A 23403-nucleotide genomic window follows, 5' to 3' on the forward strand; every position below is an offset into this window, starting at 1 on the left:
AACGTTCAACAACGTTTTTCTTCCCTTTTGATCTCATTATCCTTGGTTTATTCTCCCCATCATCTCTCTCTCTTTTTTTTTTAACATAAAACCACACATTATTACAACTTCTCTCTGATCCCCATATACCGTATTTCTTTTTACATGTCTTTAGCCACAAGGCAGGAATAAAAGACTGTCAGACATTAACTTTATTCTGCTTGGGGCCAAGCTATCCGGGAAGGTGGACAATAGCTGCTAAGAAAAGGGCAAGGTGTAGGGAGTGGAGCTGATAGCGTTTGCCCAGCTGCCTTTCTTCTCCACTGAGCTGGGCAGGTTGAAGGCAGTGGGCCGGCAGCCAGACACACCCAATTCTTTCAGGCAGTAAAATGATCCTTTCTCTGCCCCCAAGCCAAGCCCAGCTCTTTCTAATAGATAAAAAGGAAAGGAAGTGCTAGCCTCCAGGTTCAGTGGGACTTTTTTTTTAACTCCCCTGAGTCTACCTTGCTGTTCTTCCTCTCCTCATCTGTAGCTTGCCAGATTGCAAACCCCTGTTTGAGCAATCATGTCGCAGCTGGCTTCATTCAGTTCTCGTTCAGCAACTTCCCCTTCTAATTTTTCCCATGTCCGGATCAGCTCTGTTTCTTCATCGCGTGGAATCAGAGGGGGTGGAAGCTTTAGGAAGCCGGGTGCCTTCGGTAGCACCAGTCTGTATAACTTGGGCTCCAGCAGCAGGAGGCTTTCCCCATCCCTCTCTCACTCACCTTCGTTTGGATATGGTGGCGGTATTCAAGAAGTCACTATTAATTCGAATCTCTTGCACCCACTCAACCTGGAAATTGACCCAACCATCCAGAAGGTACGCAAGGAGGAGAAGGAACAGATTAAGGTCCTCAACAACAAATTTGCATCCTTCATTGACAAGGTGAGATATCGGGCCTTTTTGTGATTTCAAGAAATTCCTGTGGGCCTTAGTGGGTTGCAACTGTACTCATAATGCTGTGATATTTCATTGCTTTTTTTTTTTTTGCAAAGTTAGGAATTCCTCCTCCAGGCTTACTACTTAAGTAAGGAGATACTTGATTCTCACCCAGATAACTTGGATTTAAACTGTGATGGCTCAGTGACTCTATATTTACCACAAGATTGTTCTTAATAATCCCTTGATTAAGGCTGGGTATGGCAGGATAGCGGCTTTTGAGCCGATCTGTAAAAGACGGTACATCTTCACAACCTGGATATGCCTCACTTTGTTCTTCCCATGTTGTCAGGATGGAGGCTGATAACGTTATACACACAGGGGGAAAAGGAGAGAGATCTCCCAAAGTTCAAAATTATTCTGGGGGGTCATACCCATAGCTATGAGTGCACACATCTTAAATAATTAGTAATTACACTTGATATGTTCTGTAACATTTTTGCTTGGCTCTTAAGTGGCCAAACTGTCTTGTTTTTATATTTGCGCCCTAGAGGTTGCAATGCATTTGAGTTAATGTAGTTCTTGACAAAGGAAAGAAAAAATTATGGATCCCATCCCATGAGGATTTTATCTCTGTATACCCTTGCTCATAAATTCTTCTGCATATTATCTTGTTCCTGGGAGCAGCTGCACTGAATATATATAGGGATTTGCTTCTGAGTAAGGATACTTAGAAGCATATTGTCAGATATCTACACAGAGATATCCCATAAGTATTCATCACAAGCCATCTATACCTTGATGCCATTTGTGCTCCTTGCCCAATAGTTCTGGGTTGGGTTGGGTAGCTAGCCAAAAGCCAAAGCTCTGAGCATTATGAATTGTCCACTTACAACCATTTGTTAAGGTACTGTTCGAAGTTACAATGACACTTAAAAAAGTGACTTATGACCATCACAAAAACCCCACAATCATGTAATCAAAATTCAGGAGATTGACAATGGTACCAAAAAAAGAGAAAAGAATATTTGTAGCTCAGGTTTCAAATGAGGAGTCCTTATTGTCCCTCAGAGCTTGGCAATGGGCATGTATTTAACAACTGCAGCTTGCCATAGTCTTTCTTGCCATTTGCAACCTTCCCAGATGCTTCCCTCTCACAAGCAAAGTCAATGGGAAAAGCCAGACTGGCTTAAAGATTGCATGTTTCACTTAACAGCCATAGTGGTTCACTTACCAACTATGGCAAAAAAAGTCAGAAAATAAGGCTCAACTTACTTATTCACCCCTTTGCTTAGCAATTGAAATTCTAGTCTCAATTTTTGTTGTAAATTAACATGTCTCCTGAAATGTTATAGCCCCTATAAAGGTAGTTTATTCATTTAAACATTAGAGAACAATGTGTGTGCATGAATGAATCTCTGCTTAGCTGTAAAACTGATCAGGAGGTTTCTTTGCTGGAAACCCAAGTCTGTAACCTCCCTCAGTTCTTAAACCAACAAAAGGAAAATGCAGTAAAAGGCAAAGCAAACATTCCTGAACTCTTAAACTGTGCACCGTGCAAAAACTAAATATCACAAGTTCAAAAAGCTTGTAAAATGCGCAACTAATTTCAGGCATGTGTTTTGCGCTGAGCCGTGGCTAAAATTCTGTCTTCAGACCAATCGGCTAAAACAAAGATTTATCCATTGAATTTTTCTTCCTTTGCAGCTTCCCTCCCTCCCTCCCTAGCTACTTAATAGTGTCAGATAATTCATTCTTTTACCCTCTTCTCTGTATCTGAGAGCTGAGGGCTATTCAGGCTGGTCATTTTCTTATGATTTTGTGGCATTTCATGTTGTGCTGGAAAAACAGCTATTCTTTAAAATGCACTTGTGGGTATTTGTCAGGTCCGATTCCTTGAGCAGCAAAATAAAATGCTGGAGACCAAGTGGACCCTCTTACAGCAGCAAAAGACCTCCACCCGGAGCAACATTGCACCCATCTTTGAGGCGTACATTAACAACCTGCGGAGACAGCTAGACAGCTTGCAGAATGACAAGGGACGGCTGGAAGGAGAACTGAAGAACATGCAGGATCTTGTTGAGGATTTTAAGAACAAGTAATGTATTCATAACGGTTTTTGTGAAGTCTGGGAGGCTCCAGGTGTCTCTTTGCAAAGCATCCCAGGTTTTCCTTTAGGGGAAGAGTATCTAGAAGAGAATTTAAGGTCTAAAAGTGTGTGGGATTTTTTTTTTGGTCAGAAATTCATCGCGAATTCCAGTTGACCCTACTGAGACTCATGCTCAAACAAATGTGCATTGAATTGTAAATAAGCAATATGAGCTCACAGGTGTTTGAAATAAGCCCTGGAGACATTATCAGAGTTTATTTCAAGCACAGGACATGCAGAAATTGAGCTGAGATTATTCTCATGCTATTTGAGATCTGGAAAACTCTGTCTGTCTGTCTGTCTGTCTGTCTGTCTGTCTATCTATCTATCTAGTATTTATTTAATTTCTAAGCTGGCCCATCTCTCTCAAATAGAGGCAATTTTTATTTCTTTGTGATCTACATTTTTGCAACCTAGATCTGGTAATTCTACTATTTAGGTTGCTTCAGACAACTTTTGGCATACAGGGGAAGTATGCAAACCTTCTGTCCAGGTCAGAATCCAGGAAACCGGTGCACTTAATTGGACCCAAGATAACACTGATGATTCATCATAAATTGTGTACATAGCATAGAGCAGTGATGGCGAACCTTTTAGAGACTGAGTGCTCAAACTGCAACCCAAAACCCACTTATGTGTTGTTGGGTGCCGAGTGGGCATGGCCCATTGGGGGGGTCGTGACATTGGGTGGTCGTGGCTGCGGTGGTTATGGCAGACTGGGTGGGACTAAAAAGTTCAATCAATCAAATCCGACTTTGCGAGATCTTTTTCCCCCTGCAAGTTGAAATTGATTAATTGATTGAATCTTTATTTCTTTTTTGCACAAGGCGGTGGAGGCATAAAGCGAAAAGGTTTTATAAAACCCAGCTGAAGGCCTAGGACTGGGGCAACAGTGCACGTGCCCACAGAGAGGGCTCTGCGTGTCACCTGTGGCACACGTGTCATAGGTTCAGCACCGCGGGCGTAGAGAGTTCAAACCCGAATGCAGCATAAGTATCTAAACCTGGCACAATGTTACCAACCATTGCCCAGTATTGTCCCTGGCTTGCTCCCTTATCCATTCTTTTACGGGGTAAAAGCAAGATTTTTTTACGTGGACTTACCATCAATTTAAGTAAACAACTAATCTGCCTTCCTCAAACTAGTGTTTCAGATAACATTTCCCAGAATTTCTAACCATAAAAGCCTATTGATAATCTAGGAGATATAATTGGAACATATCTGGAAAATAATAGCTTGAATAAATGCTAAAGGAAGAAATACTCAGAGGTATAGAACAGGGGTCTTCAAACTTGGCCCTTTTATGACTTGTGGACTTCAACTCCCAGAATTCCTCAGACAGCATGCCTGGCTGAGGAATTCTGGGAGTTGAAGTCCACAAGTCATAAAAGGGCCAAGTTTGAAGTCCCTGGTATAGAAGTTTAACATGAGTGGGACCTTAAACAGAATAAACATGCTTAGACCAACATGCTGTCCTCAAGTTGTCATTGTATTTAGCAAGTCTGAGAGTTGTAGCCCACCTAAGGACAGCATTTTTCATTGCATCCTGCCAACCTATTTAAGCACCTTTATTATACCAAAGGGTAAATCCCAGGATTTTTTGTTATCATAACTTACTTGATATTTGAAGAAATCTATACACAGTTGAAATTTGGAGTCAATATTATAGTCTTCATTCTTCTACACTTGTATCAAAGAAGTATTAATATTGTTCACAGGAGGATAATAAACATTATATTGCTATTTCCTTGTAAATGGAATAGCCTTAATCTGACAAGATGATTTTTTTTAATCATTGAAAGAAACAAGGTCGAACTGTTCACACAACACATCTTTCTCTTGTGAACTGTCTAATCTTCTGTGCAAAATGTATGAAGCAGATACAGAAGAGCAAGCCATCCTATTCATGGTAGTGGCTGGGGAAAAATGCCATGTATTTATAATCATTTTGCCCATATACTGTTTTTATCTAATCAAAGCAACAATGACTTCTAAAGTACAGGGTACTAGATATTAAAGCTATGCATGATTCAAAAATTACTCGGAAGCAACATGCACAATTCCAGAACATCTCTGTTATTCATTAAAACAGTTTGGTTGGGTGGGGCTCTGTTGATTCAATATTGGTGGGAGACCACAAGGAAAGTAATTACTACTGCAGAGTCTGCAGTACAGTCAAGTTCAGAAGCATTTGAAATGTAGTAGCTGCAAGGACCAAGAATATTAGCAATGTAGAATTATGTGAACTACAATATAGATATTGAATGGTATCCACTTCTTGCCAGCTTTCATCAATAGGTAGAAATAGCAGATGAAGAGAAATTAATGGTCAATCATATAACGCCTAGGATCCAAACAGGTGCTCTGTTAGTAAAACACACACACACACACACACACACACACACACTTACTTTGAGAACAGTAGACTGACTTTCCCATACATACAAGATTTAGGTTTGGCATGTCTAAAGGGTTTCAGGCCACAGAAATTTAGATGAAGCATTTCTGCTTATTATTTTATTTTTATTTATTTTAATCCCATTTATATCCCGCCCTTCTCCGAAGACTCAGGGCGGCTTACAATCTAAGCACAAACCAATGTGCTTAGCAATAGCCTTCATTCTATGTATATGCCTGCCTATTAGGGCTTTCAGGGCCCCCCCAAGTGGCATTATTACAAAGTCAGCTTATTGCCCCCAACAATCTGGGTCCTCATTTTACCTACTTCGGAAGGATGGAAGGCTGAGTCAACCTTGAGCCTGGTGGGATGCGAACCTGCACTAATTGCAGGCAGCTGGTGTTACTTAAGGAGACATTAGCCCACTGCTCCACCAAGGCTCTTATTGAATTGTTGGTACTTAGGCTCCAACCCACTGGAAAGTTTCATGTCATTAATGTTCATGTCCCAATATGGATTCTTCCTTCGATGGTGGAAGAATGGATAACTAAAAGGATTAGCGTAGGGAATTTAGAAAACCTTGACCTGTGAAACTGGAAAGAGGATGGTAGGCATACAACATATGGAGTGCTGCATATAGCTGTAAAAATTACTGAAGGTTAAACATTGTCAGACAGATTTTTTTTAAAGGCTCAAGCTATTTAGAAATGGCACGTGTTATAGTCCTAGTATAGCTGTATAGTATTATAGGTGCATGTGACAAAAATGTTGGTTATAAGTTGGGTTACAATGTACTAGGGTAGTTGTGGTTGAGCATGATGTGCACATAGTCATTAAGATCTCCAGCCTATTTAACCTATTAATTATGAACTCTTAAGAATGGCTGAGTCTGGCCAAAATGGAATCTAAGTATGACACAGCCCTCTTTGGATGGTACCATTTGCTGATTTGCAGAGGGGGGGGGATCCCATTTAAGTCATTCAGGAGACAGCATTAAAACACTTCTGCCTGATGTTCACACATCTCATACAAGGGGCTTTCCAGCAGGTGTGCAGATAATTGTAAGGGCTTAAAAGATTCACTTGGGGGAAAAAAAACCTTCAGGTATACAGTTTCTGGAGGTGCAGAAATGTGGGTGTTAAACAATTTGTTTCATCTGCCTGATCTCTGCATGTGTACTTTATGGGCAGAGACAGGAATGCTTTGTCTACCTTTCCATCACGTATCCTTGATTTAATGGTGTGAATGACCTGGAGCTGTTTTCTGTGTGGCATTCTGTAGTATGGAATGGAAAGAGAAATTGCTAGAATCCAAGGGGGTTGCTGTATAGTTAAAGCACAGTATTAGCCTAGATAGCTGGGTCACCATATTTTAGTTTATGTATTGTTTACAAATCTTATGCACTCTTAAACCAAGATTAAATAAAGCAACCCTTATAATGATAAATAGCCTTATAATTTGATCTATGACTATCCGTTATATTAATATGCATATATTCCACAGTAATTATGCTGCTGAGTTGTATCTTTATATGTAGCAATATTCTGCAGCCTGGCTTGTGACATTAGCAGATAATTTATATTAAAGTCACATGAGCTTAGGAAAATGTTTGTTTAAGGGAAGAACCAACTGTCTTGAATCAGGCACAGTATGGAACAATTGATAGATTCTTCATCGGTTCTACTTGGGCATAACTTTTTTTCATATTGGTATTTTATTAAAGCTGCCCTCTAAAAATGCTGATAGTAAGGCATTAAAACAGGCTTTAGAAAAGCCCACAAATACTTAGAATATAAAAGTGAGAATAAATAAGAGGTGATAGGGAAGCCACTGTGTTCTCTGAGGGAGTGATGTATTCTTATAATTTGGCTCAACACAATATCTTATTGTGTGATAACAGCTTTAACTACCTCTAACCCCCAGTAATAGACACTTAGGTAACACTGCATATGCAAAATTTATTTCTAATATTCCACCACCTGCCAGTTTTGATGTATGGTTGTTCCTTAAAATTAATGATACCTGTAAATTATGGCTTAGTCAGGCAAATATTATTTGCAAACTCTACCTTCAGTTTTGGGGAGTCCAGCCTCTAATCTCATTACCACATTAGGGACAAATCTAGGAACTGAGAAGGAATTCCTTAAACATTCTGATCTCTTAAAGTATGAATGACAGCCTACTTTTGCCTTGTATAGTGGTGGAAAATGATTTGGTTGTGAGAAGTTTAAGATTGAGCCAAGATTGAGAGGAATCTCTGGCTTAAATGGAATCTCACAAGGGCCCCTGAATTCCTTTGGGCTACAGAAAAGACATAGTTGGACTGAGTTTTACTGCTTTGTGAAGTTTGGATACTACTCTTAAAAACTCGGAAGTTTTTAGCATGTTTGATGGCTTGGTTGTTTATGAGCCTTTTATTTAGCTTTATATAACCATGTATGTGGTTATATTTAAAGTCAAATTCCTTTCTAAAGAATTCGGAGCAGGGCACACAGCTCAAACACAAATCCTTGTTTTGTCTTCTCAGTGCTCCTACTCAATGTTCTTATGAGGTGGATTTTACTGAAAGCAACCTGAGCAACCTTTTACTGAAAGCAACCAATGAGTGATTTAACAAATTGTACAAAAGACTGAGGATTTTAAGTGAGTTTTTTCTCAGTCTGTGTCCCATACTTCAACTATTGCGTGATTATGATGATATGGCAGACCTTGAACTTAGGACCTCTTATCTCATCTGTGTAACTTAAAGGTAAAGGTAAAGGTTCCTCTGCACATGCATGCTAGTCGTTTCCGACTCTAGCGGCTGGTGCTCATCTCCGTTTCAAAGCCAAAGAGCCAGCGCTTGTCCGAGGACGTCTCCGTGGTCATGTGGCCGGCATGACTAGACGCCAAAGGCGCACGGAACGCTGTTACCCTCCCATCGTAGTGGTCCCTATTTTTCTACTTGCATTTTTACGTGCTTTCGAACTGCTTGGTTGGCAGAACCTGTGACGAGTAACAGGCGCTCACCCTGTTACGCGGCACTCGGGATTTGACCCGCCAAACTGCCAACCTTCTGATCGACAAGCTCAGCATCCTAACCCACTGAGCCACCGCGTCCCTCTGTGTAACTTAAGGGTATAGTATAGCCTAACTCTTCCACATTAGGAGCCATTTTGAGTGGAAGCATTATAAATCCCTTCCACGAAGGTCCTGGATTAATTTCTCATGCAATCAGTCAATACAAAGAGCATGCTAGCAAGTGAAAGGTCATTTTTTTTCCTCCTATCTCTCGACAAAGGACTGTTGAAAAAGGGAGTTGGAGGAAGGAAGTTTAATATTTTATCTGCTGATAGCTCTCTATTTTACCAAGGAGCACACCTGCTGTTATTCAGAAAGCCTCTATGGAGACAAAGGAGCAAATGGTGCTGAACTCGTGTGAAAAAGCCTCTTGCTGAACCTATCTAAAAAAGCTCTTTGCTTCTTACAAATGTCCAAGAGAAACGGACTCCTTGCCTATTTTGCCCACCCGGCCACACCTGCAGTGTTTAAGAAATAGAAAGTTGGCACGCTAGCTTCAGTAAGAATGGAGAGCAAACAGAACTGATAAACTGCCTGAGGGTGTGTCTCTGTGGAGGAGAAAAGTCAATAACTTTTAATATTTCCCAAAGGGCAGGCAAGTTACAATATGGATGGCTGGAGAAAAGGAGGAACAGCCTTAGGATAGGCCTTAACTAGGCTTTCTAAATGACTGAGGGGCACCAACCCCTTACATATGTAGTAGGGATAGTTCTTTGTGTGAGACACCAATTGTGCCATCAGCTGCTTAAAATGGTATTTGCTTTTATGAACTCCTGGAATTTGTGAGAGAGTCTGTTACCGAAGAGTCTCTTCATCTGCTTCAATTTATAATCCCCACAATTTTTTTGCAATGAGGAAATGCCATGGCAGTTGTTAAGTTTCAGGAGTTTCAGGTTCTTCCAGGAAAGAACAAATTTACAGATTTGAGAGGTCTTCGTGCCCAAAAGGAGAGTAAGAGAAATAATTATAGGCAGAGCTCTCCTTTCTTTGTTCATCAATTTAGGTTTTCTAGTTCCAGCTGAAAACAACCCAGGAGATAATTTCTACCTTTTCCTCATTTAATGTATGCTTGGCCCATGCTTGCAGAACCCAATCTCAAAAAAGATAGACCAGTTTTTTTAAAAGAAAAAAAAAAGATTAATGATGGATTGAGATCTGTGTAATATAAGGACACACACACACACACACTCATACAAACCCCTTCTTCCACCGGGCAGAAAGGAGGCCAAAAGGAAATTGAAAGTGAAATGAAGATAAGAAGAGCTGTATTGGACAGGAAGGAAAAAAAGAGAGTGAGCTCAAGCTGTAACTATTGTCTATTGTGGAAAGGACCACGTTGTAGTTCTCAGAAGTCCACTTTTCTTATGAATTCATTTTGTGTCTTTGAAGGCTCTGCCTATCTACAGTACAAGACTTTTAATTGTCATACACCATGTCAAAGATGAATACTTTTTAATTTATTTGAAGCATGACTGTGCACTTAGCTGTTGTAGGTTAACTGGCCAGTCTTAACAATAGACATGTGTCCATTTTTGTGTTTTGAGTAGGTGGCTTCTCATTTATTTATTGTTTGTTTGAAAATTGTTGGATCAGAAATCAGAATTCTTGCCAACCACACCCCGATTTCTGCCATTTCTATTAACCCTAACTCAACAGAGCAGAGAATCTAATTTTTATAAAGGCAGAATTTTCAAGGCTACTGTTCAACATTCTTTTTCCATTCCAAAGGCAATCTGGCTTGCAAGCACTCAGCCTTCTTTGCAAAAGCACTGTATTCTCTCTTCCAAATTCACACATAGTTTTCAGAAATAAGATACTGTTTGTTTAGAGCAGAGGTCCCCAATCTGTGGGCCGCAGCCCACTAGTGGGCCACAAGGGGTTTGCAACTGGGCCATGGAAATGGCCGGCGAGCGCATGTGCATGCAAGTGCATGCCCACTTGCGCGAGCAGCGGGCAAGCACATGCGTGCTCTCTTTGCATGAGCATCAGGCGCGCGTGCATGCTGCTCATGCAAATGGAGCTGTGTGTGCACTTGCCATTCCCTCCGCCAGTCTGGAAATGTTGGGGAACTCTGGTTTAGATCATTCATTTGAGAATGAACATTCCAAGTTATCTATTGCATTTCTGTTTGATAAACTTATGCCTATTTTGTACAAGTTGGCAAATATTCAATAGGCCAGATAGCAGCTTTAACCACCTTAGCAACCAATATCTACTAGATCATGAACTATTGGAACTGAAAACAGTATGTCTTTATTTTAGTGGGAGTGCAGTTCTACTCAGAAAGATAGAGCGTGCATGCTGATAGTCCCAGGGTTAATTTGTCTAGTGCCTGAGATCCAGACAGCCCTTGTCAGTCAGTGTTGATGATGCTGAGCTACATGACTCAACTGCTTTGATATAAAGCAACTTGCTTCCTGGTAATCATATACATTTGGGAATAAATCCCCTTCAGTACAGCACAAGTTAATCTTACAATTAAGCAGGGGGTTGGACTAGATGACCTCCAAGGTCCCTTCCAACTTTATATTATTATTATTATTAATAAGGACGACATACAGTATCTAAGCTTATCGTCCTAGATTTATATGTCCACAGTCACAATTTGACTTCCCAAACTTGAATGTTTAATATGAAGAATCCTGTTAAAAGATAAATTTTCATTTTCTAAAATAGTGTGGTGGGGGAAGGAAACTTGATTAGTTTTAAAAGCAGGGACATCCCATCATTGTTGCTAGGGTTAGATGAATTTACAATTTCTGTGATGATTTAATTCATGAGCCTATTTAAACCATCTGTCTCTTCTGCATTCATCATAGGTATGAAGATGAAATCAACAAGCGCACCACTGCAGAGAATGATTTTGTTGTGCTCAAGAAAGTAAGAGTCTATTAACCTAAATTTGCATGTTGTGCTATAGATGGCAGAGTTTCAGGTGTGGAAAGGATTTCACTAATAGAATTTCTGTAGCATTATATGCAGGATAGCCCCTGAAACAGTATCTTTAAAACAATTGAAATGGATCAGAGTAGAAATTTATGTCTACTTATTAAATTTATTAGCATTACATTGGGATGTAAAAATTTATTTCAGTGATGATATCCAAATGTCAAATTTATTGAAATTTAATAGTAATTATGGAAATGTAAACTATTGGGTAGCATCTGCTCTTGTCTATACACACGCACACAAAAAAATGATGGCATTACCTCAAACTGCCAATGTGGAAAGGGCCATCTATTTATTTTCAAAAAGAAAAAAACTTGAGAACCTATTAAAAATAAATTGTTATGGAAATAGACTTTTTTAATGTCAGGTTTTTATTTCTGTGCAGAGATTATTTTCTCATGGGAAATATTAACTGGGGCAACCTGTCATCTCTACTATAAAGTGGCTATTCCACATATATGCTTTGAACAGAATAAAAACTGAATTTAATAACCATTCTGAAAGGAAGATTCTTGCAAACATTAGCCCAACTTTTTATGGAGCATATGAATGACAGGAAGAGTAAAAAAAAATATATTTTTAAGTCACTAAACACACGGCTGCAATCACCAAACTCCTTAGAAGAATACTTTTTTCGCCAATTGGTTTCATTCATTGATTCAAAAAGCTGTTGGATAGCCCTGATGCAAGAATTACATTGGGGTATAATAAATGTAACACCTATCCCCTTATTCTAGAGTTACAGCATTAAAAGCAGGGCTTTATATTATGCAGACAGGTGTTTCTTGTTCTTTGTATACAAAGCAAACAGATGAGATGGAAGAGGAGAAGGATAAAGGATACAGAGCAAGGCTAGGTGACCTACCCAAGGTCAACTGAGTCATCAATATGGACAAGACATTTAGGGACAGGCCTACATATTATCTGAAATGAATTACTTGCAGCTCCCTTTTTTCCCTTAAGTAGTTCATTACAGAAAAAGGAAATTTATTTTTGAGCTTGACAAAAGTGACTGGGCCATGGAATGAGAAGGCAAGCGCAATTGCAATTAAAACTAGAAAAGGATAAAATTCTCCTTCCCACATGCAGTGAACTCAGTTATAATTGTGCCTTTAAATAATAATGATTAAAAAGCCACAGTTACCTGCTGCATGTTCAATATCACATGTAAGGAGCCCCTATGGATTTTAATCTGCTACTCATTGCCGATTATAGAGGGCGGTCCCCCCCTTCGTTTCAAAAGCCATTGAGCCAGAGATGTCCGAAGATGTTTCTGCAGTCATGTGACCAGCATGATGTCAGAGTGCTGTTATACCTTCCCACCAAAGTGGTACCTATTTATCTACTCACATTTGCATGCTTTCGAACTGCTAAGTTGGCAGGAGCTGGGACAAGTAATCGGAGCTTACCCTGTCACACGATGCTCAGGTTTCGAGCCCCGGCTGTTGATTTTCCAGCTGACAAGCCCAGTGTCTTAATCACTGAGCCAACGCACCCACCCCAGTATCGTGTATACATTGATGCTAGATCATTCTGACAATTTCATTTTAAGGCAGGGACAAGGATGATTAAACCTAACAACAAAGAGATGAGATTCTCTATTACATTTTTGTTTTTTGCCCATGGTAGCAATCTCATCCTTTCTTTCTTCTCCATTTCTTAAAAACATAAGTTGCTTTTCTTCTAATGGTTTCTTTTAGGATGTTGATGCTTCGTACATGAATAAGGTGGAGCTGGAAGGCAGAGTGGATGGGCTGACAGATGAAATAAATTTCCTGAGAGCGCTTTATGAAGCAGTAAGTAAACTTTACTGTCGTTTTCCACAGTCTGGTACTGTTCAGATGTGCTGGTTTACAACTCCCAGTCAACAAGAAGCATATCTGGAAGATGCAAGGCTAAGGAAGAATGTTTGTGTTATTGCTGTCTTTAGCTCACACACTGATCTCCACACAGAAGACAAATTAAGTGATCCCTGTAAAGAATTTATTTAAATATTTATATACGACCTGTTAGCTTGTCGTTGACAAAAATTGGGAGGAGAGATTAAGAAAAGGATTTATTTATTTTATGAAGGGAGAGGAAGAATAAAGATTATTCATTAAAAGAAAATATGTAACTTAGCAAATAATAAACATTCTGTAATGACAGTATTCAGCTTTAGCATCTCACAAAAAAGAGGAAAATTAAATTCTCTCATAAATTTATTCAAGGAAAACTAAGGAAGGTCATTTTCTTCTAGCAATAATTTAAATATGCAGATGTAACAAATGTAATCAAAGAAAGCAAATTATGGTTCTCCATTACATTTGAGCCTTGAGGAGTATTATCTTCTCCATTGTTAAATATTGTCAAAAATACATTGTCACTAATATTGATTCCAAATTATTTGATCCCTAATGTAATCACTGTGTGGGTAGGTGAATTTATTTGCTGAATTTTTCATTAGAAATTTATTTTCTCAGTATTGAAGAAAATAGGTTTAGACAGAATTCCAGTCTGCTTGGAATCCTATTTTTAACTGAGTTTATATTACTATGTAAGCCAAAATTTAATTTGTTTAGTTTTGACATTTTTTTATCTGTTTAAATTTATTGGCTGCCAAACTCCAATGGCTTAATGTGATGTGTGTCCCCAGACATTGTAGTTTATTCAACAAATCATGGTTAAGCAAATGATAGTTTAATACAACATGCAAAGTACACTTACAGCAATCTTTTACTTAGATTTAACTCCATCCTTTGACTGGGTAGGCTGCATTTTTAAACTAAAATGTATTTTTCAAGGATAACTTTGCTCAAGTGAAGAGCGGTTCTGTATTCCAAAATTTCATTGGAAAATGCAGTTTCCCCATATAAGGAACCTCAAAAAATTAAATTCAAGCTTGACATGACATTGAATACAAAGCTGTTAGAAATTACAAGCACTGGAATTCTACTGATGTAATCATCTATATTTACTTTTCATTGTTCCAACTCCCTTTTCTCCATAATCTCTAGGCTATTTGTCAACCCTGTCACAATTTAATGTACAAATGCCTCTGTAGTGGAAACCTTAAACCCTTGCTAAATATATCAACTGGCTTGTCTCACATGATTCTTTTGTGCAATAGTTGGGTATCAAAGGAGTTTACAAATCCGGCTATTTTAATGAGTTAATATTGTTTTTCTGTATGTGTATGGCACAATGAGCTTAGCCTGCGTGACCAGGAGAAAGTTGCTGCCACTTGTTCATTGACGCTATTGCCAGGTCTTAAATGGGGTATTTGTTCTCATTATTTTCTGTGTTTAATAGAACCCATGGAGAAAAAACCCCATCTCTTCCATATATAGCAATGTCTTGTGCTCATAATTCAGTGTACATGTACATTGTACATAATAAAAAAGTACATGTAATTCAATGAATACTGAGCTACCATTTTGATCCTAATCCCATGAAAAATTGCTCATATAAAGTGTCACTTTTATTGAACATTTAATTGAAGCATGATGCTTGGTTTCAAAGGCTATCTCATTCCTCTCTTTAGACTTCAATTGTTGTGTTGCTATACACCCTCACCAGAACAACACAGGAAGGGCGGCGAACAACTAATGTCTGGTTTTTTGTTTTTCTTTCCTGTCAGGAACTGGCTGAATTGCAGAACCAGGTCTCTGATACATCTGTTGTCCTCCAAATGGACAACAATCGGAATCTGGACTTGGACAGTATCATTGCTGAGGTCAAAGCTCAGTATGAGGAGATTGCTAATAAGAGCAGGATGGAGGCAGAAAGCTGGTACCAAAGCAAGGTGAACAATGGCAGAAAATATGGGTTTACAAGGGAACCACTGGGTGATATTCAATAGATCATTTATAATGGCTTAATGCTGTATTGTAATTTTCAAATATATTGCAAATGAACCTCAAATTTATAATTAATATGGATACTTTCTATTACCTTCATAGCATATTTGGAATCTCTAGCTCCAACATGTTTAATCTATTCCTCTGAGTAGAAGCTGTAATAATATCACCATCAGTTAGCCTTTTCCTTCGTTATAACTGTTCATTTTGCAATGCCTATTGGATGAAATGTTCAAGAAATTTCTCAAATAAGCTATCAGACAAGTGTATACATAACATTGGAGATACGTGATGGAGATTAGTGCTGTTTGGGTCCTATCCTTTCTGAATTTTTCCTAGTTTTCCACACACTGTCTTAATAGACATTTATCCTCTTCCAGCTCACTCTTCCTACTAACCCTTTCCCCCAATTCACACATGCATACCTCATTCACCTGAAGAAATTTACATGGGCCTTTTGTACTTGTCCTTCTAGCCTCAGAAAGGGATCAGTTGCTACTTGGAGCAAAGAAGATATTTCTTTGCATAGAAACCAATTCTGAAACTTGAACATTATATAGAGTTCCAGGAAGTGACAGGGAACTGAGCCTAGGCAGGAGCCTAGTATGAGGAGGAGGAGACTAGCAACCTCCCTTTATATTTTCAACAGCCTATTTTCTGCATCTTTCATTAATTTTAGTTTGAGGTCTTGCAAGCCACCGCTGGAAAGCATGGAGAAGACCTGCGGAACACAAAGAATGAGATTGCAGAGATTAATCGCACAATATTGAGGCTGCAAGCTGAGATTGACAATGTGAAAAACCAGGTGAGTACGCAAAAAAACAAACAGACACTAGTTCTCTCACTGCAAAAACTACACTGAGACTCAAGGAATAAGAGTGTGGTAGAATGCCCATGCACAGTCCCAACAGCCCAACTCACCATCCCACTTATGACTTAAATCCGTACAGGAAATAGACAACAGCTGGAATTATACTATTGGATTTATGGTTTCTTTTTACAGTAAAGCCAGATGTATCTACTTGCTATTATAAAGAGCAGCAAGAAAAAGCAGGCTGAGATTCTGTTGTAAACCTGGTTGGAGTCAAAGTTCTTTTGGTAAAAGCAAGGATAATAGGTTATGGAGAAATTGGAGCCCTTTATAACAGCGTTCCGTGCGCCCTTGGCGTCTAGTCATGCCGGCCACATGACCACGGAGACGTCCTTGGACAAGCGCTGGCTCTTCGGCTTTGAAATGGAGATGAGCACCGGCCCCTAGAGTCGGAAACGACTAGCACGCATGTGCGGGGGAAGCTTTACCTTTACCTTTTTATATCTGCTGAAACATTAAAAAGGGGGGGGGGTATCTGGCCACACCTGTGTCTTCTTCCTTTTGGCCCACACCTACCTAAGTATTGAGTTCATGGTGTTTCAAGCCAGAAAACACTCCTTTTTTTCTTCTTGGGCAGCTTTGTCAGTTTGTTGACTAGTATATATATATATATATATTTATTTTAAAAAATCAACCCCCATCTATTTACGGTTGCCTGTAAGGATTGGATATTTCATGATAAATTAAATAGATTGTTTACACAAAAGTGAGAGATAAGCTATTGTGAATCACTCTCCATAATGTGTGTTTGGCTTTAGGGTAGGGAAACTTAAGCAAACATTCAAGGAGAAGCAATGCACACATAGTGACCCAGGCAAATTTACCTCTGAATGATGAATGGGAGGTCTGAAGTCCAGATGCTTAGCACTAACTTTTCTTCCACACCCTTAGAATTGAGGGAGTGGAGCACAAGGAGTGCAGCACCTAAACATTTTCTGTATAGCAAATTGCTAGCAATTTTATCTCAGATCAGCAATGTAATAAATCATTGTGGCATGAATGGTGGGCAAAGGGCAGATAACTAGAAGATTCCCCCCACCCCCCCATCCTTTTTCCTTTGAGACAAGGCGTTGCTATTTTCTGACCCTAGCAACATGTGAAGGCATTTTATCTTTCACCCATCAACGCCAGGGCAGATGATGATAAACTGCTGACCATGAAGATTTGCACAAGTCATTTTGGAAGCACTCCTGCCAGAGGCCCATTTTTTTGGCATGGAGGGGAGAGTGTCTCCCTGTGTGTTGTTCTCAGGCTAAGGCACATGCTCCCTTGTGAACATATATTTGAGACAGACATTTGATTAATGTTGATTCTCATATTAATTTTCATGTTATGGGTCACATTTCTTGAACTCCTGCCTAAATTATTGTGGTTGCTCTAGTACTCCAGGATGGCCAAGCAAAAGTATTTCTTGACTTATTGACTGCAGGGGCCACGAATTGGGTCTGCCCTGGGAGGGGGGAAGAGACAGAAAAAGTTGCATTGCCATTTGGCTGTGGGCCCTTTCCCAAACCTTAATATATCAAATCACAAGTATGCGCCTAATGATGTTTGTGCATTGATTTAAATAAAGGGTAAACCTTTTGCTTCCTCTCCAAAGAGTTCTAGATGGCTGGATTATGACTGCTAGCACAAGTTCCTCAGCCCTGTATTACAAAATCCAGATTTTTGGCTCGTTTAGTGTAATCTATTTTTGCCCTGCCGGGGGCTTTCCTGATCTTCAACAGGTAGTTTCCAAAATGTTTCAACCTCAACTCTTTGTACATTACTTGATGAACTACTTTCAGTACACAATGCAGACATTGTACGGCTGACCCATGCCTCCTCCCCTCCCCTTTTCTTTTTTCTTCTTAAAGACACAGTACCATTTGCTGGACTTTGACCTAGAGGGCACTGTATCACAGTACAATATCAGTTCAATGAATGCACTGACTTCTAAAAAGAAGTTAATGCCTTCCTGTTCTATGGGATCAATAGCAGAAAAAATAAGAGATAGAATCGATTGGAGCTCCCTTTACTTCCCGATTATTTTCCCCCTTGTTTTGCCGAACTGAGAAGGAAAAGATGAAAACAGGGTTGAATATTGAATCTATAAAGAAGGCTTGAAACCCTCTACTTGCTGAAATGCTTTCTTTACAGCCAGTAACTTTACCATAAACATTTCTTGGATTCTTATAAACTGACCTAACAGGTTCAGTCTTGCCTTGGGAGTTGAAGCCAACTTTAGATTTATTTTTTTTTCTGGTCACAGTTAGGGATTCGGTCTGAATATATTTCCTGTAAAAAAAAAAGTAGAAAAAGAAAAAAGAAAAAAGAAAGGATGAATGGACTTCCCCATAACGATACTCATTTCAGCTATGGCTTTGGAATACTTTTTGTTTTCTCCTCCTCTCTGGTGGATGCAATGAAAAGGCAGAACTTCTGAGTAATTCTGTCCTCTTGGTCTGTCTCTCCAGCGTGCCAAGCTTGAAGCTGCCATTGCTGAAGCAGAAGAACGCGGTACGTTGGCTGTCAAAGATGCCAAGGCGAAACTAGAGGAGCTGGAGGTGGCCCTCAACAAAGCTAAGCAAGAGATGGCCCACCAGCTGCGTGAATATCACGAGCTGATGAATGTCAAACTGGCTCTGGATATTGAGATTGCTACTTACAGAAAGCTGCTGGAAGGAGAAGAGAGCAGGTATGTGGCTGGAAATAATATTCTGATCATGGCAGCAACTTTACTAGGGCTACAGTTTTCAGTCAAGGGGTGGCTTAGATTTTTTTTTTTAAACCAATTAAAATTTTATGTCTCTGTCCATATTATATATAAAATAAGTGCTTATGATCATTGCCTATGGAAGCGATTACCTCTTCTAATAAGACGTCTGCTATAAGGCCAAGAAGGCATTTACTTTTTAAAAATGGTTGTTTTTTTAAAAATCCCTATTTATTTATATATATATTAAATAAATAAATAAGCAAGCAAGCAAGCAAGCCACCCATCTTACCACAGGATAACTCTGGGCAGCTTGCAATCAAATGCGTGTTTGTGTGTGTGTGTATGCATATGCATATAATATACGTGTGTGTATAAAGTATATAAACTGTATATAAACTGCTAAAGTCCACTACGTATCACTCTGTATATTTAATCCAATGTTACTTTTCATTAATTGAAACTCCAATGGTGAAATGGTTAAGATTAAGTGAATCATGAAGAAGACCTATGCTTTGTCCTTTAAGCTTATCCTACTCGTATTGTCTCCAATTAACAACAATAAAGGATTGGGTGGGGAAGAATCATCTTCTGGATCATTAATCCCATCCAACAGAGTAATTCTGATCTTCTTCCTAAGACCAGTAATGTACATTAATTAAAACTGGCAAGAATCAATTAGCTGTCTCCTTTGAATATTTTATATTACCGGTAATAATGTTTTGTTTCCTTATTGCCAAGACTAAAATCTTTCAATTAGTAAAATGATTGCTTTCTTTTTTTAAACAAAATTGCTTCTTTGCTTATTTCTCACATAATAGATTGTCTGGAGAAGGAGCTGGTTCTGTAAGCATGAGTAAGTTTACTTATTTCTTTACTTCTTTTCAGTATATATTAAACCCCAGGGATCACAGATCATGGAAATCATCCCTTACGGCAGCAGTTTATAATTTTCTCCAAGATGAAAGTCCCCCCTAGACTTTGAGTGTGTGTACAGGCATTCCTCACTTAGTGACTGCCTTGTTTAGTGACCAAAGTTCAGTGTTCAAAAATCCCCTTAGAGACCAGTCCTCGCATTTATGAACTTTGCAATGTCTTTCTGCATTTATTTTCACTTATTTAGCCCATACCAAATTGTCCTGAAAGAGAAAGAACCCCAATTCAGCTGAATGAAGAAGCAAGAAGCAAAGGAAAACTGGCAAATTATAAGCATAGTCATGGTCATGTTATTTTCACTTAGTGATTACCTTGCTTAATGACCAAGTTGCTGTTCCCAATTGCGACTGCTAAACAAGGACTACCTGTAGCTATAGTTGCATTCCAAGAAGTAGGAGACCTAGCTAGGAAAAACACTTAGATTTAATTAAAATAAGTATAGAGATTGTTTGTTTGTCCCTATCTCACCGTGGGGCTAATAAAAAGGAAGAAAATGAAAGCAGTGTAAAATAATAGAACAAATACAGGTGGTCCTTGATTTATGAGCGCAACTGAGCCCAAAATTTATGTTGCTAAGCGAGACATTTGTTCAGTGAGTTTTGCCCCATTTTGCGACCTTTCTTGCCACAGCTGTTAAGAGAATCACTGCAGTTGTTAAGTTAGTAACAGGGTTGTTAGGTGAATCTGGCTTGCCCATTGATTTTGCTTGTTAGAAGCTCATAAGAAGTGATCACATGATCCTGGGACACTGCAGCTGTTATAAATTTGAGTTGGTTGCCAACATCTGAATTTTGATCATGTGACCATGGGGATGCTGCAATGGTCGTAAGTGTGAAAAATGGTCATAAGTCACTTTTTTCAGTGAGGTGGTAAGTGCAACCAGAATACATCAATTTGATAACCAAAAAGATGGATGGGTGGAGAGCCTAGAGCAAGGGTAGGCAACCTTGGCTCTTTTATGACTTGTGGACTTCAACTCCCAGAATTCCTGAGCCAGCATGGCTCAGCATGGAAACCTCTCCCTTTCCCCTCAGCATGGCTGGCTCAGGAATTCTGGGAGTTGAAGTCCACGAGTCATAAAAGAGCCAAGGTTGCCTACCCCTGGCCTAGAGCAAAGGGGAGGAAGGTGGAGTCTGTCATCAATCCAGCAGCCACCTCCAGTGTGGAAATTCCCCATTTGGTCCCCAGGCCAACAGGCAGAGTCAGGTCTTCAGGCCCTTGTGAGAGTTTAGGAGGTTGGGGATTCTATAACAGGAATGCATTTAATAATTTCATCTTCTATCATGTTATGCATCACATTTTGATAACTTGGAGCTATTTCTCGGGGCCATACTCAAATTTATGCTCCTTCGCTTTAGGGTGTAGATAGAAAGGACAAGCCAGGGCTTTTGTGTATTGAGGATACAGAAATAAAGGATAACATATAAATAAAGGATAACATATCTTCATAAGAAATATTCTCAGTTGGGGGTTCAGAGACAATTTTGCCATTCATATCAAAAGCTTTTTTATGAAAGGTAGATTGCAGAATATGTATTTATGTTTTTTTTTAATCTAGCCCTACTATAAGTGTCCTGGATTCGTAACAATGGTAAACAAAATAAGCGTAATGAATGTGCTTAATTCTCAGTTAATTCACATTGCCAGTCAATCTTGACAGATTGAAGAAATGGGCTGGAATCATCAGAATGAAACTTAACAAGAGCCAAGAGGCCAGGATAGGAGGAGAGAAATCTGGCTCAATATTAAAAATGCAAAATGTATTTGGAATTATCAGAAATGGAATCTGAAACAGTAGTGAAACATCACTGCAAAAAAAAAAAGCAATTGTGCATTTTAGCCAGGTCAGCAGAAGTATAATTTCCAAATCATGGAAAACAGTAGTTCTGCATTGGTCAGATTGCCTTTGAATACTATCTGGGCACTACACTTTAATAAGGATTTAGCAAAGGCCGATGAAAAGGATCAGATGATTGAAAACTAAGCTGTATAGAAATACATTGAACAAACCAAGCGCTGGAAAGGTGGGATTACGGTAGCAGTTTGAAAATACTTAAACCAATGCGAAGAAAACCAAGAACTGCTTCCTCTTATTCCAGAACAGAGGACATAGAATAGCGAAACTCAGTTACAGGAATGTGTATTCTGAATGAATGTTGGCAAGCAGCCATCTTTATAACCTGAGGAAATATCTATTAGATTATTTGTGGTTTTGAAACCAACGGTGCACGATCAGTTTCAATAAAAAAGGGATTTTTGGCTGCCTTATCTTGCCTTAGTCAAAGAAGATAAGATGGTGAATCAGGGATCCCAGAATCAATGTCGTTTCACCACACTGGCCTGTTGCAAGTCAGCCCACTCTATATGAGCTCTCTGAGGACAAGGGAAGCCAATTGGATGGGATAGCAAGAGTAACCTGGCCAAAATGGCCCAAATCCCCTTTCATACATATGAAATTATAAATTCAGTGGCCTCTGCTGAGCCCTAGTTAATGCCCCCACTCTCTTCAAGAACCAACGTCTTGCTGTTGTTGGCAGAGTGTTTGTTAGAACATTCCAAGGTGTCTCATTCTTTCTGCTAAACATGACATGCTTTTTTGTATACTGCAGCCCTGCTCAGCTCCAGTGGTGGTGGTGGTGGTACATACAGCAGCGGAGGTGGCCTTGGCTATGGTGGAGGATTTACGCTGGGAAGTGGAATGGGCAGCGGAGCCCTTGGTTTCACCTCTGGAGCTGGCTCAAGCAACCGGAAATCGACATACAGTGTGACGAGCACATCCAGGAGAAGCGTCAGAAATTGAAACAAGCAAAGAAAGAGTCATCACTGAATAAAAGAAATGTCTCTTCGTTTCCTTGCAACAGAAAAGAAAATATGGGCTGGGGGGGGGAAGGGGGTTGTTTTTTCCCCAGCACCCCAAAATGGCCACAATATCAAGCAGTGGCGATACAAATTTATAAATTCACCAGCTCCTTCCTACTTCCTTAAAGCAGCCTTAATTAATTCTCTTCTTGTCCCCACTAAGACCAAGGAGAACTTTGCTGTGAGTTTCACTGACAGCAGAGTAAACCTTGGTCAGAAGTCTCCAGAAAGTAACCCTATGCTCTGGCTTTGATGTAGAAAAATGCTGCATTTTCTTACCTTTGCGGATTTTTATTGGGAGTGGCGAAAGTGTTAAAGGCAAAAATAAAGTTGAGGCTATCTTACTTTTCTCCTAAATGGTGTTCTTTCGTGATTCTTTTAATTTTTCTTCCACATACACCAGATTAAGAAGAATGGACATTTATCATCCACTTTTTTTAAAAAAAAAAGTTGACCAGGCCCTTTGAATTCTTGAGATACCACAACCATGATAATTATTTCAGGCTGAAGTGGAGAGAAGGCGGGCAATCAAATAACTTATATAGGACCCATAAGGTACAGTATATGCTGCCATTAAGAAAACAAAGAAAGAGTTGTTCCTCAGGAAGTTCACTCAAGTAATAATTACGGTACACATTGCTGCATAAATTGGGATTCTAGGAAGATAGAAACTTTTCTATGCCTAGTAGCTACTAAAAAGTCTTCAAAATAATTGATGTAGATAAGGTCTTCCCATCTGGAGTTCAGCC

The 23403-nt window shown here is 39.3% G+C and overlaps 1 protein-coding gene across 1 annotated transcript; it reads left to right on the forward strand.

The window, feature by feature from the left end:
* The first annotated feature begins 366 nt into the window (after positions 1 to 366).
* On the forward strand, positions 367 to 23090 carry LOC310634263 (keratin, type II cytoskeletal cochleal-like). The gene is made up of 9 exons (XM_083352471.1): positions 367 to 904; positions 2785 to 2996; positions 11325 to 11385; positions 13155 to 13250; positions 15074 to 15238; positions 15973 to 16098; positions 18621 to 18841; positions 19681 to 19715; positions 22405 to 23090. The coding sequence occupies exons 1-9, from the start codon at positions 545 to 547 to the stop codon at positions 22593 to 22595; spliced, it is 1467 nt and encodes a 488-aa protein (XP_083208597.1). The 5' UTR covers positions 367 to 544; the 3' UTR covers positions 22596 to 23090.
* Positions 23091 to 23403: the final 313 nt, after the last annotated feature.

This window comes from Vipera ursinii (genome assembly GCF_947247035.1).
Source record: "Vipera ursinii genome assembly, chromosome: 2".
Classification (NCBI taxonomy): domain Eukaryota; kingdom Metazoa; phylum Chordata; class Lepidosauria; order Squamata; family Viperidae; genus Vipera; species Vipera ursinii.